We start from the raw sequence: 21,425 nt of genomic DNA on the forward strand, positions 1-21,425 counted from the left end.
TCGACAGAGAGGTGGATATATTCTGTCATTTTTCGTGTGGGAACAGGGGCTCGATTCTTGAATTCATTCGCAAGAAAACGTATGCGCAAATACCCGCTCTAACAGAAAAGTTGCAAGTTTATTGGTTGAAAGCCATACGATAGCCAATAAATTTTCAACTTTTCTGTAAGAACAGAATTTGCGAATACGTTTCTCTTGCGAATGAATTCAAGAATCGGGGCCCAGGTTCGTAACTATACAATCCGAGGCCCGATTCTCGAACTTGTACGAAAAAAATTGCTTACAAAGATAACACTGTGCATTCATTAAATGGTACATAATTTAGAATCTAAAAGATGCATGCCAATCAATGAATGCACAGCATTACTTTCGTATGTAAAAATTTTTTGAACTAATTGTAACTAATTGTAACAGCCCAAGGCCCAAGTAGGCACCAAGTAGGTAGGCTCGTACCTGTCGTACCGCTCGTATGTGCGCTTCTTTTCTTCTAGAAAACGGAGTGGTGGGGATGTCCAACACAAAAAGAGACAGAATATATGAGAATATATTCATGTCTCTGTCGATTCTCCCCACGCGGACTCCGGCATATAGCAATGGCCCTTCCATCAATACAAGCTCTATGCTGAAAATGAGTATCAAGCGTCAGCGTGAAAAGGCACTTTTACCTATCAAGTAAAGCCTAGTGCAGATTGGATGCAGCAAGCGGCAAGCGTTGAGCAGCAGCCAATCAACGAAGAGATATTTTCTACGCCATTGCTGACGCTTCCGAAAAATTCAACAGTTGGATTTTGGGCAAGAAGCAAAGCAGCATAGAAGGAAGCGAAAGTACTTGAACCGCTATTCCGTAACCATTTACCGACAACTATTGATGTCGTTAAAGGCCTTCACACATGAATTGACATAACCATTACAGTAAGATTTCGACGCGTCGGATTGGGCGACCGTAACCGTAACCTGCCGTAAATCAAGGCAGGCTGAATCAAGTACGTGATTGGTCGAAACTTTACAGTTATGGTTATGTCAATTCATGTGTGAGGGACTTAAGTGTCGTTGCGCATATTCTTTCATATATGAAAATACGTGCGCAAAGATATTTAATGACATCGATAGTTGTCGATAAATGGTTACGGAATAGTACCCTTGACCCAAGCTAACCTTACTAAATTTCATGTTCTTGTTGACGTCTCTTAGTGATTTCTGAACTTGTGAAACTTGCTGCTCGACGCTTGTAGAATCCCTATAATAACTGTGTAAGATATTGTGAATTATAAAGGCATAAACAACTAAAATAATATTATAAAAAATAAAGTATATAAAAAAAAAGAATTTAATTATAGCACTGCTATAATTAAATTTATGATCATGCATTATATCATGCATTATAATGCATGATATAATGCATGATCATAAAAATCACAATTCCTAATCTTTAATATTATATTTAATGTTTATTATAAATTACAAAAATTTTGTAGAAAATGCCTGCTGCGTGCCTAATTTTTTGTTAACGAAGCAATCTACAATTATTTTTATAAAATGAAAGTTATTATAAGGGGGTATTTACCCTATATTAGAAACATAAATTGTAATTTAATAAAATTTTTTCTTTCCAAAATGGTTAATATTCGCTGTAACACGCTGAGAACTTGTTGCAATTTATTCAATAAAATAATGAAACGTTTTATTTTATTATTTTGCATAAAAATTGATTGCAAAAAAGGGCAATTAAAAAATAAAATTTATAGCAGTAAAACTATGGCTAGGCATGCTGTTATTGAATAATGTTATCTTTTATTCAAAATTATATTGTTTTTATTTTTATACAAATAAAACTTTTAAAAACAAATTTATTTTTTATTGTTCGATTCCTACCAGTTGAATAATACCGCGAGCAAAGTATTAATTTAAGACACCTTATTGGTTCTGCCATACTTTGTCGGCACCAATAGGATTACTGACAACGTTGTCCAGACTCTTTTATTATAGGGACTCTAGGGCCGGTATTCATAGTCAAATCTTATTTCAAGATCGTCTCAAACAATGTCTTAAGACAAACAATGCTAATACGGCTCTGTGATTGGTTGATGGCATCTTAAGACAGTACTTAAGATGATCTTAAATATAAGATCCGACTATGAATACCGGCCTAGGGTGCATTCCGATATTCACTGACAACGTGACGTCGTAAAGCAGTGTTGGCGATGTGTTCCGTAATTGCTTATTATATAACACTTTCTTCGCCCTATAACGGAACGACAATTACAGTACTGTACTGCGAATGCCTTATCTCGCCAACCGCAGTAACGAAAGCAGGAAGTGACGACAAAATCTATGACGTCACACGCTTTCACAAGTTCACCGAAAGTTTACTGCAGCGCATTTTGGAACGTACTCACAGCACTGTCAGTACTAAAGACCTAGGGTGCGTTCCATTTCACGCATAATATGCATGATGCATCGTTCATCCTTGTTGTTTGTCAAACGTTAAACAAGGATGAACAATGCATTATACGCATCATGCGTTGGAACGGAACGCAGCCCTATAATCAAAGACTTGAGACGGGATTCATAGGCCGGAATTCATAGTCGAATCTTATTCAAGTTCCAGCTTAAGCACGATCTTGAGACGTCAATGTTGTTATTTCATTGGTTAAGTAAGTTTCAAGTCGGCTCGAAGCTAGACTTAAGACAATGCTTGAGCTTAAGATCGGTCTATGAATCCCGTCCTATAGATCTTTAGTCAATACTGGCAGTGAATATCGGAATGCACCCCTCAAGTAATATCTTAAGATGCTAATACGGCTCTGATTGGTTGATCTTAAGACTGTATTTAGGCTGCGTTCCGATATGCACTGCCAGTACTGAAAATCTATAGTTCACGTCACATACACTATAGAATTTCAGTACTGGCAGTAAATATCGGAACGCAGCCTTAAGACGATCTTAAATATAAGACTTGACTATGAATACCAGCCATGGAGCAATTAACCCAAGACCGGTCAAAAATGCTATAATCGGTCGGTTAATTTTCAGAGTTGCCAACTGCCGAACATAAAACTGATCTTTATTAGAGCCGATTTCACCAACTCCGGTTACCTTAACCGGCCGGTTATTTCATTGGAATTGACCAATCGTATTTGTCGTTAAGCAAAATTAACAAATGCGATTGGTCAATTCCAATGGAATAACCGACCGGTTAAGGTAACTAGAGTTGATGAAATCTGCCTTTAACCTATAGGAACGATCGACTCAACAACGTTCGTTTTTGGAGTCTTGCTATTGGCAATTCTGGTGACAAATTTAATCGACCGATTAGATTAACTCGCGTTGATGAAACTGGGCCTTAAGAGAGACGGGGACGGTCGAGACGGTCCTGTGGTTTGCACGGTGCGGTAGTTGGATGATAAGGTTATTTTGGTTTTGATTGGCTTTGACAGCCTTTGATCATGTCAAGTCCAACGTGATAAAAACAGTCGTAATCTTTCTTTCTTATTAATAACTCTTGCGCTTGAAGAAAAATACATATCTGTGTATGGGTCGCGTTTTACTCGAAGGACGTAATTTAGTTTTCCCATTATTTTATTATTTTCTCGCTTTCTGCCCATCTGTTTGCTTAGCGTACTCCAATCCACTCATTATTTGACAATATGATGCCAAATATGGATGTTTATGACAGCCTGTATTTGTGAGTAAATTTTATATTATATAATATTTTTTACATGATATGAGATACATGTGCAAAAAAATTATATGCGCTGCCAATTTTGTTGCTTAGTCTGGTTCAATTTTGTTATCCTGCCAAGGTATGCCACTCCAGAGAAATTCTTTGTGGAGCCAGTTGGAATCAAGGTCTTACTTGTGATTGATAGAGTGAGTCAGCAGATCTATACTCAAGGTAATAAACAGATAATTTTATGTTTAAGTTAAGACAACAAGTTGACGATGATGAATCTTTGCTTTTGTAGTTGGCACTGCTCATCAGATTCCAACAACTGCCAACCGTAGAAAAATATGGGGATTAGTGGGGACAATACGTCTTTTGGCATGCCGTTATCTCATTGTTATAACAGATGCTCAAATGTGTGGGACTATAGCTGGACATAACATTTATAGGATATCCTCTACGGACGTGATACCCTATACTAAATCCTCTTTGCATTTAACTGAGAAACAGGTCCAACATAACACTGTGTATTTGGAGATGGTAAAGTCTATATTGAATACACCGTACTTCTACTTCAGCTATACCTATGACCTTAGTCACACGATGCAAAGGCTGCATAATACCACACCTGAATTCTTGCAAGTAAATACATTATGATGTGTATCTGTTTCATTGTGTTATATGGTTTTGCAAGTTTTTTTTACAATGAGAATTGTTGTTTAGATGCCACTTCATGATAGGGCGGATCCCCGGTTTGTGTGGAATGCTTACCTCCTGCAGGATCTCAGTGCAAGACCAGAACAATATAAATTCTGTTTACCCATTATTCATGGTTGTATCCTTTATATCATATGTTATTTAAATCTTTAATGCTTGCTTTCAGTTTAACTTTAATTTGCAATGAAATTTAATTTTAATTTTTAACTTTTAACTTACGTTTAACTTACTTTTTATGCTTTTTTAATTCTAAGAATTGGAAAAAGAAAGCAAGTTAAACTGAGATTGAAGTTAGTTAAGTTAGTTCAAACAAACCTTAAACTTGTTAAGTTTTATATGTTTCTGTGATGACCTTAACGATTAATTTACACAGTTGTCTCGCTAAATACCATGGTTGTAAATGGTGTTGCATTCAATTGGGGTATTGTCTCTAGACGCGGTATACATCGTGCTGGCACGAGATTATTTTCGCGTGGTATAGACGCCACTGGGAACGTGTCCAATTATGTGGAGACTGAGCAGCTGATCGAGGTGAATGGCGATCGCAGTTCCTTTGTGCAGACTCGCGGATCTATTCCTCTCTTTTGGTGTCAGGCGCCAAACTTGAAGTACAAGCCTAAACCACAGATCAGTCCCTACGAGGATCATCAAAGCGCTTGTGCTCGTCACTTTGATGTTCAAATCTTTCATTATGGAAGGCAAATCCGAGTAAATTTGGTAGGTTTTTTTTTTAATTCGATATTTAAAAAGAGAGCGTAAAATTAAATTAAAATTAAAATAATTAAAGTTTTGTACAAAAAAATTTTGAGAAAATAAAACTTTTCTGAATTGTTCATTGTTCATAAATATGGTAATTTCTCTTTATAAGTATAAGAGAATTCTAATTTATAAAAGAGGAAAAAATCTCTCAACTTGTTTAATTCTTAGAAAAATTTTATATATTTACTAATTATTTAGTCTATATTTTATATTAATCTTTTTATAATGTTATTAATAGTAAAGATAAAGAAAACACTAAATTACGAAGTAATAATTTTTCATGTTTTGCTTTTATTTTTTCAAAATTTTACAAATTGCTCTTTAACAAAAACATATATTTTTTTAATGTTATTTTTTTCCGTATAAGTATAAATACAAAGTTTTTATAAAAAGAAGAAAAAACTTCATATAATTAATAATTATTTAGCCTATATATTATATTAACTTTTTTATAATGTTATTAATAACATAAGTAAAGAAAACATTAAATGAAGTAAGTTTTTTATTTTTTGCTATTTATTTTTTTTTTAATTTTACAATTGTTCTTAACAAAAACTTATATATATTTTTAATATTATTTTTTATAAGTATAAAAACAAAGTTTTAAACTTTGATTAATAATTAAAATTTGAGGACTCAGTAAGAAAAATCTTTGGATTCTTTTTTGATTCTTGCGAAAATTTTATATGGCTATTATTCTATTTATATTGTCTATTTATAATTGCTTTCTTGTTTGATTCCTATTAGAACAAAATTATTCACAATATGACGATGTGACTGATAGAGAATGATTTGGCACTATAACCTAGATAAAAAAAAACAGACTTGTTTATTTTTTGTAGAAAGCCTTTCAAATATGAAGAAATTTTTAAATAAATTTTAATATTACAGAGGCAAGAATTAAAATTAGAAATTTTAGAAATTTGTTATTTTAAACAATAAATTCTTAAACCATATAAATTATTTAAACATATCGATAAAGTTGAGAAGGCCTAAACGATCTTGGTGCTGATTATAATCTTTTTTTATTAATATATTAATTTAATAATTTCAGCTCATATAAATCCTTCGGCACACGATACGATTTTTCATGCTAAATCGCATACGAGGCGTCTTACTACGTATCCTCATTGGCTTATGACTGGTGACATAATCATCCGAGCCAATCAGGACACGTATTAAAATGTCTCGTATGCGATCTAGCATGAAAAATCATATCGTGTGCCGAAGGATTTAGTCCCTGACTGACTAGAGCCTAAGCCCGGATCTACAATAGTGTAATAAGCCTTATGCCATAAGGAATTAACCAATTATATTCGATTATTCTTCTTATATTCAAATATAATTGGTCAATTTCTTATGGCATAAGGCTTACTACACCTATTGTAGATCCGGTCTTACAGGTCTATATTATCCAACAAGAATCATTTCGATTCCAAACATCTTAGATCAATATTAAATATCTTATATCAATATTTTGAACAGATTGATCAACATGGACCAGAAGCATTGCTTGAAGATGCATATCGCAATTTAGTCCAAAGAATTAACAACCAAAATGTTCGATATGAGGCTTTTGACTTTCACGCGGAATGCAGAAGACTAAAGTGGGATAAATTGAACACTTTAATGGACCGACTAGCTCACGATCAGGAACAGATGGGATATTTCTTGTTGATGAGGGACGGAGCATTGCTCTCAGCTCAGGACGGCGTTTTCCGAACAAATTGTATCGACTGTTTAGACCGAACGAATGTTGTACAAAGTATGCTGGCGAAACGAGTTCTCAATGAAGTATTGAACAGGCTAGAGATACTTAGAAAAGTGGAAGATCATCCTGCGTTTGAAAACCTTTTCAAACAGGTACTGAATTCTTTTTAATAAAGGAATTTTATTTTTTCCCGACATTCTAATAGAGGAGAAGATGGTATTATAGCCCACTTATATTTTATCTTATAACTTTGTTAATAATCAATATTTTAAACTGAAACTTAAAGATTATATTCATCAAAATGTTGTTTATTAGATTTTAGATTCAAAGTTATGAAATATTTACTATATTACATATTTATAAAAATGTTGTGACACTGCGTAATAGGTTTATCTTTAGAGGAATGATCCTTTTTGGACGACTTTTTCAATTTTATTGTTAGTGTTAGAACATTTTTATCTTTGTCATTGAGTTGAATTACAAAAAATATGACAATGCTTCAGTGTCTAATATTAAGCTTCTGGAAAGAAATGAGTGGTTATTTGTTTGCTGTATTTGAACTTTATATTATTGTTTATTGTTAAAATAATTGTTTAACGTTATTTGTAATGTGTTGAAAAGTATGTATAAAAATATAATTGTCGCACTTTGTGAGGTATGAGACAGTAAAATATCATTATACAAAGTAACATCAATTTATTTTGAAATAAATGTATATATTATAATGAAAGAAGTAATTTTAGCTAAACGAATAATGTTTTCGGTAAATCTAATTATAAGCCTAATATTATACTTCCGGTCCTGAAAAGTTAAAGAGAAAAGGGGTGGTAATATGGCCACTACAAAAATAAATGTAAAAAATTGGTTTTATTTAAAAAAGTCTGTATTTTGTTAGAAAATTATATATTTGTATAAAATAAATTGTTAGATTATTGTTAACTGAACTTAAATAAATAAGAATCTTAATTAAGCATTATAATGCTCGCAACGACCGCGGATTCATTTCATTCTTATTCGAAATCATTGCATTATTTTATAATTTGCATTGATCTTAAGTTTATTCATTACACAGGCACACAAAAAAACTGGTCTGATACTGAGACCCCACTAGTCAATTTCTATGTATTTTGACATGCTGAACACGAATTTGGTGTCAGAGCTCCCATCACCCATTATTTCTTTTTTTAAAATCAAGGTAGCTTAAAAATTGCAATAATTGCTCTGCACGCGAAAAATGGTAAGTAGGGCAATTCTGATACCAGATTTGTGTTCAGCGGCTCAAAATACATAAAGATATCATGGTCTGGTCCATGATACAGACCATTTTTTGTGGGTGGCTGTACACCAAAAAAATTGATCTGTATCACGACTATGATATCATTATGTATTTTGCGCCGCTGAATACAAATCTGGTCAGAATTGTCTCATCATCTACCATTTTCTGCGTGCAGCGGAAATCATTACGATTTTTAAGGTTTTTTAGGCTATTTTTTTCGATTTAAAAAAAGGTGAGTGATGGAGCAATTTTGACACCGGATTCGTGTTCAGCATGTCAAAATATATAAAGATTAACTAGTGGGACCCCAGTATCACCATTTTTTTATGTGCCTGTGTTATTGTAAAAAACAATTTTATCTTTTATTTTTGTATAAGAGTATGAAATATTCATGATTTAATTTTCTTTAAATATGGCATCACACTCGAAAAAGTAGCAATAACACTTTAAAATTTAAGTATAAGAGTATGAAATATTTACTTCTTTTTTTATTTTAATAATATTAAAGAAATAGTTTTTAAATTAACAAAACAATTTTATTGTTTAAATTTGGTCCATTACTTATTAGTTAAAAAATGGAAATGCCAAAAGCTTTTATATTAAAAGATATATATGAGTCACAAATTACATGATTTCTCTCCACTTTTTTAAGCTAGAAAACCTTTAATACATATATAATAAATAAATAAATAATTACATTGAAAATATTAACTAATAATGGGATATTGACAAATAAATGAAGTTATAAAACAAATATTGATTTGTTTTAATGATATAAATAATATTGCCGATAAAAATAAAATTTTTATTAATTCTTAGGTTTGGGCTGATAATGCGGATGTGATAAGCATTCAGTACTCGGGTACAGGGGCATTGAAGACTGATTTTACGCGAACTGGAAAGCGCACTAAATTGGGCGCGATGAAAGACGGCTTAAATTCTTTGACGAGATATTATAAGAATAACTTCGCTGATGGATACAGACAGGTAAATAATTCTTAAATTTTTTTCTTTCTTTTTCAATAATGTAACGATATTTTATGTTATGCAGGACTCACTGGAGCTGTTTTTAGGCCGTTACATCGTCCAGGATGGTGAATGTACTTCCATTCAGTGTCCTTTAGAATCCGAACGAAACTGGCGTTATACTACATTTCCACTTGTTCTGTTAGTTGCAACTTCGATGTTAGTCGCTCACGTAGTTTTGCCGTCGCGATATACAACAGAAATATTGCTGTACATGCTATTTTGGGGCGCCATGGTGGCTGGTACTTTTGCCACTATTATTCATCATGGCAAGCAATACGTTGACAAGCCAAAATTACTTTAATTAATGATTTTATGATATTTTCAATTATATATATTGTATAATATAGATATATAACTGATAAGCGATCGTAGAATTATTAATTTAATACACGGTTATTAATTGGTCAAGTCCTCGGTATCGTGGCACAAAAATAGATTTTATTGTGCGTCGTATTAATAATGCCAATTTTCATAAAATAAATATGTTTCCGGTAGTATCGTTCTCATTTTACAATTACACAATTGCAAGCAATTCTATTTGTCAAATGCACTTTCATTTGGTGTAAGTTCGGTGTTCATTAGATATTTTCTAAATTTGGCTTTTATTATATTTAAGAAGGGATCCTCGTTTAGAAGCTCCAAAAAAGCAGGTTTTTCTTCGATTTTTTAAAATAATTTATAATTAATATTAATGAATATTTTTTGAAACTTTTAGAGTGTTTTACTTGATGTTTTAACTACACAAAAAATTTTATTTATAATTAAAAAAGGCTTTATTAATTGGTTTTATAACCGATGTTTCCAACTTTTTGCTGAAGGTGTCTATTGGTGTACACGATAGCGGCCGTAATTTTGGTCTAAAACAAAAAATCAAAAGCATGTTAAACTTTATGCTAATACCTTCTAGGTAAACCTAAAAAATTAAGTAAATATTAAAAATTTAATAATTTTTTAAGTCTTTGAAAAAAAATTATTTTTTGTAAAAAAATTTTGACTTTTATTAGTGAAAAACACTTATTTTTATTAATTTTTAGGCTCACCTCGGAGAGAATTCAATAATCTTTCGAAAAATATTTGATTTAACTCGATCCATCAAGTAATTTTTTAAAAATCACGTATGCCAATTTGAAAAATACGAATTCGAGAAAAACGCGTTTAAAGTTTTTGTTAAAGAAAAGTAGTAGTTTTTTTAAACTTACAGCAATCTGAAGCTAATCAGCCATTCCAGGGGTATATAATATTCCTTCCGCTTCTTTATGGAATTGATTTTGAAAAATTCCATTTTGCGAGCCGCTCGAGCTTTCCTAGTGCTGCTTAGACTACGACGCTCTCCTCTCGCGATACGCTGTTCGTCATATCATTCAGCAAAAAATTTGGCATTCTGCCTAATTATTATATTTAATTCATTTAACATCTTTAATATAGAAAAGTTTTTTCATGGAAGATGCAAAGCAGCAATAAAAGCAAGGATTTCAATAATTTTTGCACCCAAATTCAAATGTTTCGAAGCACATCACTCCTATTTATCAAAACTTATCGAGAGATTATTTGTTAGAAAAGTGCTTAGGAGGACACACAAAATGTAAATGAGATTTTTAAAAGGGCAAAAAAAAGAAGGGAGGTGCCAGTTCCGGCGTGCTCTATCGTTGAGTCTTCGACTATCTGTTCCTCGCGCTCTCTGAACTGTAACTTCCATAATTTATGAGTTTTTGCTCTAAAATTTTAATTGTATATTCTTGAAAAGTATTACTATTGATTAAGCTAAACAATTTTTTTTTATTTTTTGAGCCCTATAAACGAGGATCCCCTCTTAATTATTGTCATTGCGGGAGATTTTGGGAAGATAAAAAGTTGAAGGGAATTAAAAAATCGGTATTTAATGTAATTTTCAAGAATTTGAATTAAATAGTTATTTTTCAAAATGATAATGATAATGTTTATATTAGTAATAAAATTTATTTTATTTTTTAAAATAAATTTTATTGTTAATTTTTTACGTTTTTTAAATTTAATCTTGTTATATTGTATTCTTTGAGTAAAAATTCTATTTTTTGGGGGGAGAATAAAAACTTAAGAGAATTTTTATAGTAGGAAAAAGATATAAAGATGTGTATAATATTTTTATTGTAAATATACTGAAGAGCAGAATTCATTCCTTGACATATACTGTCAAGGTCATAAACCTAAACATGTCGAAAATTTTATATGTTGTTTGTTTTTTATTAAAAAATTATTTAAAAAAAATTTAAGAAATGTACTAGTTTGTATAATAAAAAAAAATTATCTTCCCAAAAAATTTTCCGTGAAAATAATAACATTAAAGTCTGGAGAAAAACTTTCCACTTTGACAATTCTAATTACAAATTATTATTACGATAAACTTTGTATTTTCTGCGTAATAGATAGCGGAGTATATTCTCAAACACATTCGGTTTTTAAGATTTGATTAGCATCGTGGGACAACTCTTTTGATGTTTTGTAAAGGCTCAAGTTAAGCTTCGGCAATATTCAGTAAAAGAGCAAACAGGACTAATACAAATTGTGTTTGATACTTACCGTCCATAAATAATCTGAGATAAACGCGCGAAAATACGCGGTTTTCAATCCGTAATTGAAAAAATTCATGGAATCTTTTTGAATCTATTATTGTCCTGGAAATTTTTTTGTATCAATCTAAAGTATTTTCTTCATAGTGAATATTTTTATATAAGTCTTTCTACTTAACATATAAAATTTTTATCTTATAATTTATCTTGTAATAAATATTCTTTGCTTAAAACATAATTTTTTTAGAATTAAAAGAAAATTGAAATTATTTAATGTAATATTTAGAGAAATTGAAATTAAATAATTGCTTATTAAAATAATAATGGCAATATTTACATTAATAGTATAATTTTACTTATTTTATTTTTTGAATTCTTAATAAATTTTATTCATTGTTAATTTTTTAAATATTTTTTGATATTGTACTCCAATTAAACGTGTGATTATTTTAATTAAAGTTTGTAGACTGATTTTTAGATTTGTAGAGTAAAATTTTATAAATTCAATGTGAATTAAATCGATTTTCTATAGATTTCTTAATGAGGTAAAATACAATTTAAAATTAAAATAATTCGGAATAAATAAAAATTCCATAAGAATCATTTCGTAAAATTCATCTACTTATTGTTCAAGTATGGAACAAATACTGTTAAGAAACTGAAAAGGTTTTAAAAATTAGTTAAGACAAAATTGATTTGTGTAAATGAACCAAATACATTATCAGTGACTTATTTGTATCGAAGATATTCTGATACTTCGCAAAGTGTTTAAAGTAGATTTAACATTGTAAATCAAGTCGTGTGGAGAACGTTCAAATTTTCATAGACGTGGAACCTTGAGCCAAAGTATACATAATGTTTTTAGGATTTACATATACGTATATTGTATTTTATTGTACATCTATATAACGTGGTATTCAAATTATGTCTATCTATTGAAATGTAGACGATAAGTATGATCAGGCTGAGAGAATATTTTTTAATATTTCAAAGAAACGTCTTATTATTGAAGAAAAAAAGAGAAACTTATGTAGACGACGAAGCTTGCTGATGTCTAAGGTTGATTTATTCTTCTTGTGGATATTCAAATTGTAACGTGATATTGAACTGATAAATAGATGACTCATATGATGTAATATGCTTTTTTTATGCTCCTCTATTTTATCTATATTTTATTTAACTTTACATTTAACTTTAAAAGTAAAAAATTATATATTGTTTTGTTACTTAGTCCTTTTAAGGGGATGCTAAACTGCTCTGTTTTATCATTAATTTTCGGACACCGAAATCTTTTTATTGATTGCATGGAATTGAAAATCCTTCTCCAAAATTAAAATACAGATAATAACGGGATGCGCTGCGATCAATTTCATACGAAAAACGAAAGAAAGTTAGAAAATTATAGTTTTGTTATCGACTTCTGTAGTCGACTCGTGAAAACATTGGCTGCGTATAAAAGTTTTAGACTTTGTACGTATAAAATAAGCATGGAGCGCACTTGGCATTTCAGCAAAGAACAATACTGTGCTTTTAGAATGAGCCTAGGAACCTTAGAAAAAAAGTTTTCGGTGTTTAAGAGGATCCTATCTGTTTTATCGTCAGAATTGTACAATTTGTTCCAATGTACAACTTTTTATTGCATTTACAGAATTAAAAATTCTCCACAATTAATTCTGGAAAAGGATTTCTAAATCTATGAAAGAAATACATACAAAATTTTGTTAATAACGTGCAATGACTCTACATTATCGACCTCGATCAAGTTTGACGAGCAGTTTAACATCCTCTTAAGGATAATATGTGAGATTTATGCATTACAAATATAAAAAATTATGTTGATTAATTCTCATTCATAGTTTTTTGCAACTATAAAATAACATTTATTACGTGATTGTCCAATGATACACTATCTCTTTGGTCAGTCACTATCGCACAGAAGAGAATATATTTTCTCATTATCATAAAGAAGCAGCCGAAAAGATATGCACGTGAAATATCCCCTCCACTGTACGTCACACACACACACACACACACACACACACACACACACACACACACACACACACACACACACACACACACACACACACACACACACACACACACACACACACACACACACACACACACACACACACACACACACACACACACACACACACACACACAAACTTTTATATTAATATATACAAGTTTAAGTGTGTGTGTGCGTGTGTGTGTGGTTACAGATCGTCAAATAGATTCGAGCAATCGACTGTACGGCGAAAGTGTACGTAGAAAAACGGACTGATTCACTGACTGCCAGTTTGTTGGTAAAAGTTCGTGGTGAAGATCGATTATTGCTTAGTAAAATAATCAATTTGATATTGCTTTAACATGCAGCAAATATATTTTCTCACCGTTTTTTTCACGGTGTTTTTTACATGCTGCTTGGCTGTGAACCAGAGCTTGTTTGTGAATACTACTAAAACAAAACTCAAAATACTTAGTATCTTTGGACATTTGGGCAAGAGTCATTTCGACGTATATAAACCGCTTTTGGAAGAACTAGCTCGAAGAGGTCACGAGATTACTGTGGTATCTTATTTTCCTAGAACTGATAATGCCAACATGAAAGAGCCGTTACCTAATTATAAAGACATTAATCTGAAGAATTCCAAGGTCGGCATTTTCGTGAATATTCTGGATTTGAAAGAGATTAATCACGCGTGGTTCCGTCCTTTGTTGGAACTACTACGTCTGAAGTTCATGGCAGAATACGCGTGCAGTATCAGTCTACGGAGTTCGGTTGTCAAAGAGTTTCTTCGATCTAACGAAACGTTCGATCTGATCCTCACGGAGAATTTTAACACTGATTGTTATTTGGGTTTTATTCATCGTTTTAAGGCACCCTACATGGCTCTGTCATCACATCAAATCATGCCATGGACTAACAATGACATAGGTAACACGGATAATCCCAGCTACATCCCGTCGATATTCTTTGGATTTACTAGACCTCTAGTTTTTTTCAATCGAATGCAAAATTTTTTGTGGCTATCATTATCTAAAGTAATCTACGAATATTGGTTTCGATCTATCGATCAAGTTATTGCCAATGAAGTCTTTGGTCCGGATCTTCCCAAGCTGAAAGAAATTGCCCAGCAATCGCAGGCGTTGCTGGTGAATACCCATAGTAGTATTCATGGCAATAGACCTCAGTTATTTAATGTAGTGGAAATAGGTGGGCTTCACATTCCGTCTAAGGTTAAGCCACTGCCAAAGGATATAGCTCAGTTCCTTGACAATGCCCATGAAGGAGTGCTGTATTTCAATCTGGGCTCTATGATCAAGATGCATTCGATGCCACGGAAAAAGTTAGATGCGATATTAAATGTGATCGAATCGATTTCGCGGAAAGTCCTTTGGAAGTGGGAGACTGCCGAGCTACCGCGCAAGCTGGACAACGTTATGTTCAGAAAATGGCTACCTCAGTTTGATGTATTGAGTAAGTAAAAGAACATCATCTTACTTTTTCAAAACTTGCTTTTTTTTAAATAATGTATGCGTTCTTTAGTCCTTATATTAAATATTAATTAGATTTCAAATTATCTTTATTAATGTAAAAATACAAAATTATAATTTATTAAATGAAAAAAAATTTGAAATCTTTTTTTGATGGACATGCATTGCCTCGAAAAAAAATTTATTAAAACGTTAAAAGTGTGACAATTGTCCAAAAAGTCATAACACTGAAATTCGAGTATCGAGAGTATCGAGACAATTGCTTGAAATACAATTTTATCAAAACATTGGTAGTGCACAATTTGCTCGAAAAGTTATGTTACTGAAATCCATATTCTGAGACAAATTACTGAAATATTGAAAAACAATAAAATGTTTTTTTCTGAAAATCAATAACAAAATATTTTTTAATTATATTGAAAATGCAGTGTATGCAACGGCGTAAAACATACGTCAAGTCATACACAATTAGGACAATAAGCTTTTTTTAGATCTTAATTTTATGTATAAAAATTTCTTGTAAAAAACGTATAAAAAACATAATAAGATTGTTAGACATTTATTGTTGCATTTTAAAAAGACTTCTACGTATAATATATGATAAATAATTTTTAAATTAATTTTGATATTTTCTGTTCATTTTTTAAAATATAAAGTTTGATATGGATTTTTAATTGTATATTTAGATAACTTTTGTAGGAACATATATATTCGCGATTTTCATATTTATTTTCATATTTAAACTTATGTTCTCCGTATATTGTATATATTCTGACTGTATGTCTTGATTTACATGAACCGTTCATGTTTGTTTCGGGGATAGGGCATTCATATTTTGTCTTGCTTCGGAGCGTTCAGGAGTTCGTGACGAGACGCTCTTCGGAGCAAGCATACGACACGCGAGTCGCGAGCCGAGTATTATATCGCATCGAAATTGTAATCTAATTCTAGAAATATATTCTTGTATATTAATTAATCTACCATTATTGTTTCCAGGGTTGGAAAAGTTACTTTTTAAAAGTGATGCGTTACCGTTACTTTCGGTAAAAAGTCGTTACCGTTGTAAACTGAAAAGTAACGAGTTATTGTTACTTAAAAATAACGCTAAAAATATCGTTACTTTTCGTTACATTTTTAAAATTCTAAGATAGGATTAAAAGATGCTTTGAGAAAAGATGTAAATTGAAGATAAAGCAGAGAAATATTTATCTCTAAATATTTTCAAGATTGAGTAGTAATTAATTAAAAAGTTGAAAGTTAATGATAAAAAGTTAAAAGTTAATAACTTTTAATTTAATTTAGTTAATTTCAAATAGTTTAACTTTTAGCTTTAACGAGTTTTACGTCTGTACTGCTCGGTAGCTAATGGCATTCTGAATCTAGCTAATGTTTCTTTCTTTCTGTATTTCTAAAACTTTAAATTGAATTATGGTCAGTGTCTCGAGTCAATCCTTTTATCTGTTAAATTAGGAGATAAATTCAAAGTCACTTCTGGGGCTCGCTATATATAAAATTACCTCCGTGTGACGTTCTAAGGTTAACTTTTTAATCTCTTTTCTGTTGAAACTCAAAACAAAGGATGCGATAATGTTGGTTCTATTGCTTGTTTTTTTTGTATTTTTTATTTATATTAGACACCACAGACGCGCGCTTCGCGCGCACTACTTTACTTTTTACTTTTTAAAAATAAATCACAACGATAATTGTATAGATATAATATCTATACAAATTTAACAGCTGTTAAAATTTAGTCGCAATGACAGCTACTCTTGCAACACGAAGTAAGCGCAGCGAGAGAACCAATCGGCATCGCGGAAAAGCGACAACAATAAACTTCGAGAAATGCGAGCAATCGACTTTACATGCCTTTCTTTAGATAGGATTCGAAACAATTACATGCCTTCTTTGATCGTCGAGTTAATCGCTAGTAAACTACTATTTTATAGCAAGTTCCAGACGAGTACATAGCATTTTTCAATAGTTACCTATATCTACCTCTGATAACATTTTCCTAACAAAGAAATTTTGTCTTCGCAATTTTGTAAATTCTTCTAATAAGTGTTCTAAAGTCTCTACTTTTAAATTGTGTAGCAATTTAAAATTACACTTTTTCTTTTTTTCAATATCTATTCCCTAATGCCTCGTTTTCGCACTTAAATCTTGCTATCATTGACTGACTCTCTACTTTTATACCCCATTAAAATATACAAAGGCTTCTCATGTATTTTTATTGCTTTATACACTCTATTATATTTTGCCCATATTATTTTTTCATATCTTTCTTGTTTGTGTTTGTCACTGTTTATCTTTCTAACTCTTCCAGTGAGAAATAACTATCAAATTGATATCAATTTGATTTGATCAATGCAATTTATATCAATTCTCTCTTAATTTGATATCAATTCAATGAGTTATTTTTCACTAAGTGTTATGTGTATATACATAAAGTTTTTCATGTAAAATATTAAATTGTAATTTATCATTTTAAAATTTTGCAAAATTTGTTTAACTTTTTGTTATTATAAAAAATAATTGTTTTTATTTTTCACAACAAATGATTTATTGCAGATAGTACATCCTCAGAGTCGTGTTTAATATGTAATATGCACATAACCGATTTGTTACGTGCACATCAATATGTATATTCACATGATAGCTGTCAAATTCAATGACAGCTACTCTCGACTAAACTGTCAAACCACGACTCTCGCACACGAAGCGAGTCAAGCGCGAGACAGCCAATCGCGATCGGAATAAAGCGGCAACAATGCAATCGCGATTAGCAGGCAACTTTAGGGTTACATGGCTATTTTATAAGAGGATTTTTCACAACAAATGATTTTATTGCAGATAGTACATCCTCAGAGTCGTGTTTAATATGTAATATGCACATAACCGATTTGTTACGTGCACATCAATATGTATATTCACATGATAGCTGTCAAATTCAATGACAGCTACTCTCGACTAAACTGTCAACCACGACTCTCGCACACGAAGCGAGTCAAGCGCGAGACAGCCAATCGCGATCGGAATAAAGCGGCAACAATGCAATCGCGATTAGCAGGCAACTTTAGGGTTACATGGCTATTTTATAAGAGGATAGGATAGAAATAGGATAGGATTTTTGTATTTTTAAAATTTTTGGGAATTATATTTTATATTTTATCTTTCTTTTACTTATTTTTACATTCTGGTTAATTGAAAAATTGAAAAATAAATCAACTTGTTATGTTTTGCTCAAGTTGATTTATTTTTATACACATTATCCAAATTTCTATAAATAAATCTGTATGTTCTTGTTTAATTTTCAAGATGTTTCCTAAGCCTTACAAATTTTTTAACAGTTTTATTGTATTTAGAAAATTAAAATCTACATACATAACAATATTTCTTTTATTTATATCTTATTTATATTTTTAGAAACCAAAAACAGCCTTTTTATTTACACGTTTAAAATTTACATTTTGATCGTCAAAAATTTTATTTTTTAAAGAGTGACCGCAAAAACAGGCCAAAAATTGCTCGTTTTGTGGCCATTCAATTCAAATTTAAATTTGGTGCTAAATGATAGTTTAGCATGGAGACATTAATCTCCTAAAAGTCTCAAATTGAGCATACTCTTTAATGTCGAGATATGAAAGGTCAAAGTGATGGTAATGCACCAATTTAGATTAGGCCACAATTTAATCTTTCCAAAATTAGTCCCAGAGGTTATGGACAATAGCAAAAAATGTTTTTATAGAATTGTTTAGATAGAAGCTGTAGATCTGATAGGGGATTATGATCTTATTTTGACTTTGGCGAGACAGATGACAAAATCGTTTAGAAGGTAAATTGACTTTAGAAATCGCTTTTTGATCTCGAAAACGAGTCCTAGCAATTTCAATAAGTGATGCACGCACGCGCGCGCGCGCGCGCGCGCGCACACACACACACACACACACACACACACGCGCGCGCGTATAAAATCAACATTGCTTCTTATGTGATTTTATACATTTCGTAGATTATTCAAATTACCATTACTTTTGGACTTTCAATGCAGTTACTTCAAAAACCAGATTAAACAAAACTGGATTAGTAATACCATAATACTAAATAGGGGACAGCCTGGAGTGACCATGGTGGCCAAAGCGGCCACAGGGAGTTACAGGGGTCGTAAGGTTTTGCCATCGCGCGAAGAAAACCTGAACTCGTTCCATTCAATGTCCTCAGTCACGTTGATAAGCCCAAACCAGTTAATGTGTCGTCTCTCAAAGTTATTAAAATTTTTGTAGGTTTTAATCATTCTGATATAAAATATGTCGAAAAATTAACTATGGAACCAAGAAAACCGAAAGGGTATCGGACGGAACTTTATGTCAGGATAGGCCGGGATCACGAATTACTCGAAAGAGCCTTGTTGTACTTATGTAGATTCCTTTATTGTATGCCCAGCGCGCGGGCTAAGTCGGGGTTCGGTGTGTTCGCTACAGCGCGGCAAGTGAGACTGCCCCGAAAACGGCTGCTGAGATCATCTGGGATCACCAGCCTTGAATCTTGTTTTCGGAAACACAGCTGATGCCAGCACGCGCGCATCACGCGGCGCTCACTGCGAATCTCATGGCTCCGAGAATCCTCTACTATCTCTCGCGCTAGTCTTACAAATAAGTGCTCAGTTTTTGTATTTGTTATTATTAAATTAACTTTGACTTACCGTTCTTCAACAAAATTGTTTTAAAAGAGTGGTATTTTGAATACAAAATCCCGCTATGACGATTACATAGTTCCGGCGGGTTGTTAAAATAGAACAAATTTTGTGTAATTTCGTCAATCTGGGCAAAGTGGCCAAGCTGGTGATGGCTGTTGGCCACTACTTGCCGAGCACTCTTTTTTCCTTTTGTATTATTACCATGCCTAATATAAAAAAAATGGCATTTTTTTATTAATAGGCCTTAATTAACATTTTGAACTTTCTAATTTTTTCTATAGCGTCTTATATCAAATCATTTTTTTCAAGTAATTTCAGCAATTGTTCTAAATTTATGTAATTTTTATATAAATAAAATACATTATTTTATAAGTTTTTTCAGTAAATTTAAACCATTTTTTATCAGTCATTTTTTATTTTAAAGCTAAGTGGCCATTTTTGAAAAATGCAATACTGAATCTTAAGGCGATTGAAAAATTCTATTATGTATTAGGATAGTTAAAGTATATAATCACCAATTTTGATGCCTTTACGGCGATTGCAAGTCAGTTTAAATAATCAGCAAATCTTAGCTTGGCCACTTTGTTCGGCTTTCTCCTACATTATTAATTTTAATTAAAATATATTTTTTTCACTCAAAAATATTAAGGAAAATTTATTGCAAAAAATATTACCTTAGCCAGATTTACTACCACATTTGATGTTTATTTATTTCTCTATATTCTAAACACTATTCTATTTGTATTTATAATATATATAATACTTGTTAAATACTATACATTCAAAAAGTTTTTAAGACTTCCAACTGCGGTATATACATCTTCTTCAGATATTTTTATGCTATTCTTCTATAAATTTTTGAAAAATTAAAATACAGAACAGGAGATGGTTTGAAGAATACTTTACGAATTTATTGTACTGGAATAATTTCTATCTCTCTCTTTCTTTTTCTCTAACGAACAAGGAGCAAATAAAAGAGCGAGTGAGCAAATTCAATGAACATCAATCACTTTTCCAAACTTTTACTTTAAAATGTCTACGAAAACAATTAGCATATTCTGGATCATTCAAAATAAAGATTTAAGATATTGATTAATAATAATTCAAATTCTCACATTTAAATGTTTTGATGATATCAAATAATCTCGATAGCTTTACTCATAAATTATTTATTGTGCTAGTTGCAATAATCAAGAATGAGGTTTATTTAAATTTTAAATTTGCGTTTTCTATTAGTACTTACATAACACACGGTTACATAAATTGTAAGTTTAGGAACGTAAATGTGTTAAAAACATTAATATTTTTCTTCTTATGTTAAAAATGAATAAAATAATAATTTAGCTCATTAGAATTTTTGTATTAATTACAGGCAAGTAGATAAAAGACCTTGTACAAAATCATAGGAAAAAACCTTTTCGTCGAATTGGTTGAGAATCTGGAAATAGGTAGTTCCAGGCATGCCAATCAAAAGGACACGAAACTTGTAAATGAACAGTTTTCGAGATATGAAAATTCAAAGAGGT

At 31.5% G+C, this 21,425-nt stretch overlaps 2 protein-coding genes and 1 long non-coding RNA gene across 4 annotated transcripts in view; 2 read left to right on the forward strand and 1 right to left on the reverse strand.

Annotated features, from left to right (window-relative positions):
• Window positions 1–195: 195 nt before the first annotated feature.
• Window positions 196–21,425, reverse strand: part of LOC105839541 — a 58,054-nt gene continuing 36,824 nt past the window's right edge. Inside the window, exon 3 of the long non-coding RNA XR_004963191.1 lies at window positions 196–1,246. This is a non-coding gene — a long non-coding RNA (uncharacterized LOC105839541). The remainder of the gene's footprint in view (window positions 1,247–21,425) is intronic.
• On the forward strand, window positions 3,233–11,400 carry LOC105835144 (phosphatidylinositol-3-phosphatase SAC1). The gene is made up of 8 exons (XM_012678171.3): window positions 3,233–3,685; window positions 3,804–3,895; window positions 3,966–4,306; window positions 4,388–4,499; window positions 4,755–5,098; window positions 6,626–7,003; window positions 8,947–9,114; window positions 9,179–11,400. The coding sequence occupies exons 1-8, from the start codon at window positions 3,648–3,650 to the stop codon at window positions 9,455–9,457; spliced, it is 1,752 nt and encodes a 583-aa protein (XP_012533625.2). The 5' UTR covers window positions 3,233–3,647; the 3' UTR covers window positions 9,458–11,400.
• The window catches only part of LOC114254820 (UDP-glycosyltransferase UGT5), a 66,002-nt gene continuing 58,535 nt past the window's right edge, over window positions 13,959–21,425 (forward strand). The window contains exon 1 of one of the 2 annotated variants that reach the window (XM_036286668.1): window positions 13,959–14,936. In XM_036286668.1, the coding sequence (XP_036142561.1) occupies window positions 14,079–14,936 (858 nt within the window). In that variant the 5' untranslated portion in view covers window positions 13,959–14,078. Of the gene's footprint in view, window positions 15,190–21,425 lie in introns of both variants that reach the window. The other variant, XM_036286667.1, reaches the window with a different exon arrangement.

The sequence above is a fragment of the Monomorium pharaonis genome, chromosome 5 (assembly GCF_013373865.1).
Source record: "Monomorium pharaonis isolate MP-MQ-018 chromosome 5, ASM1337386v2, whole genome shotgun sequence".
NCBI classification, from domain to species: Eukaryota; Metazoa; Arthropoda; class Insecta; order Hymenoptera; family Formicidae; genus Monomorium; species Monomorium pharaonis.

What these genes read in the sequence shown, in the direction of transcription:
- LOC105835144 (XM_012678171.3), top strand. Translation starts at nt 3,648, where the DNA reads ATGATGCCAAATATGGATGTTTATGACAGCCTGTATTT. An exon ending in GTTTATGACAGCCTGTATTT is followed by an intron (nt 3,686 to 3,803) that starts GTGAGTAAATTT and finishes TATCCTGCCAAG; the next exon opens with GTATGCCACTCCAGAGAAAT. An exon ending in TCGCTGATGGATACAGACAG is followed by an intron (nt 9,115 to 9,178) that starts GTAAATAATTCT and finishes TATGTTATGCAG; the next exon opens with GACTCACTGGAGCTGTTTTT.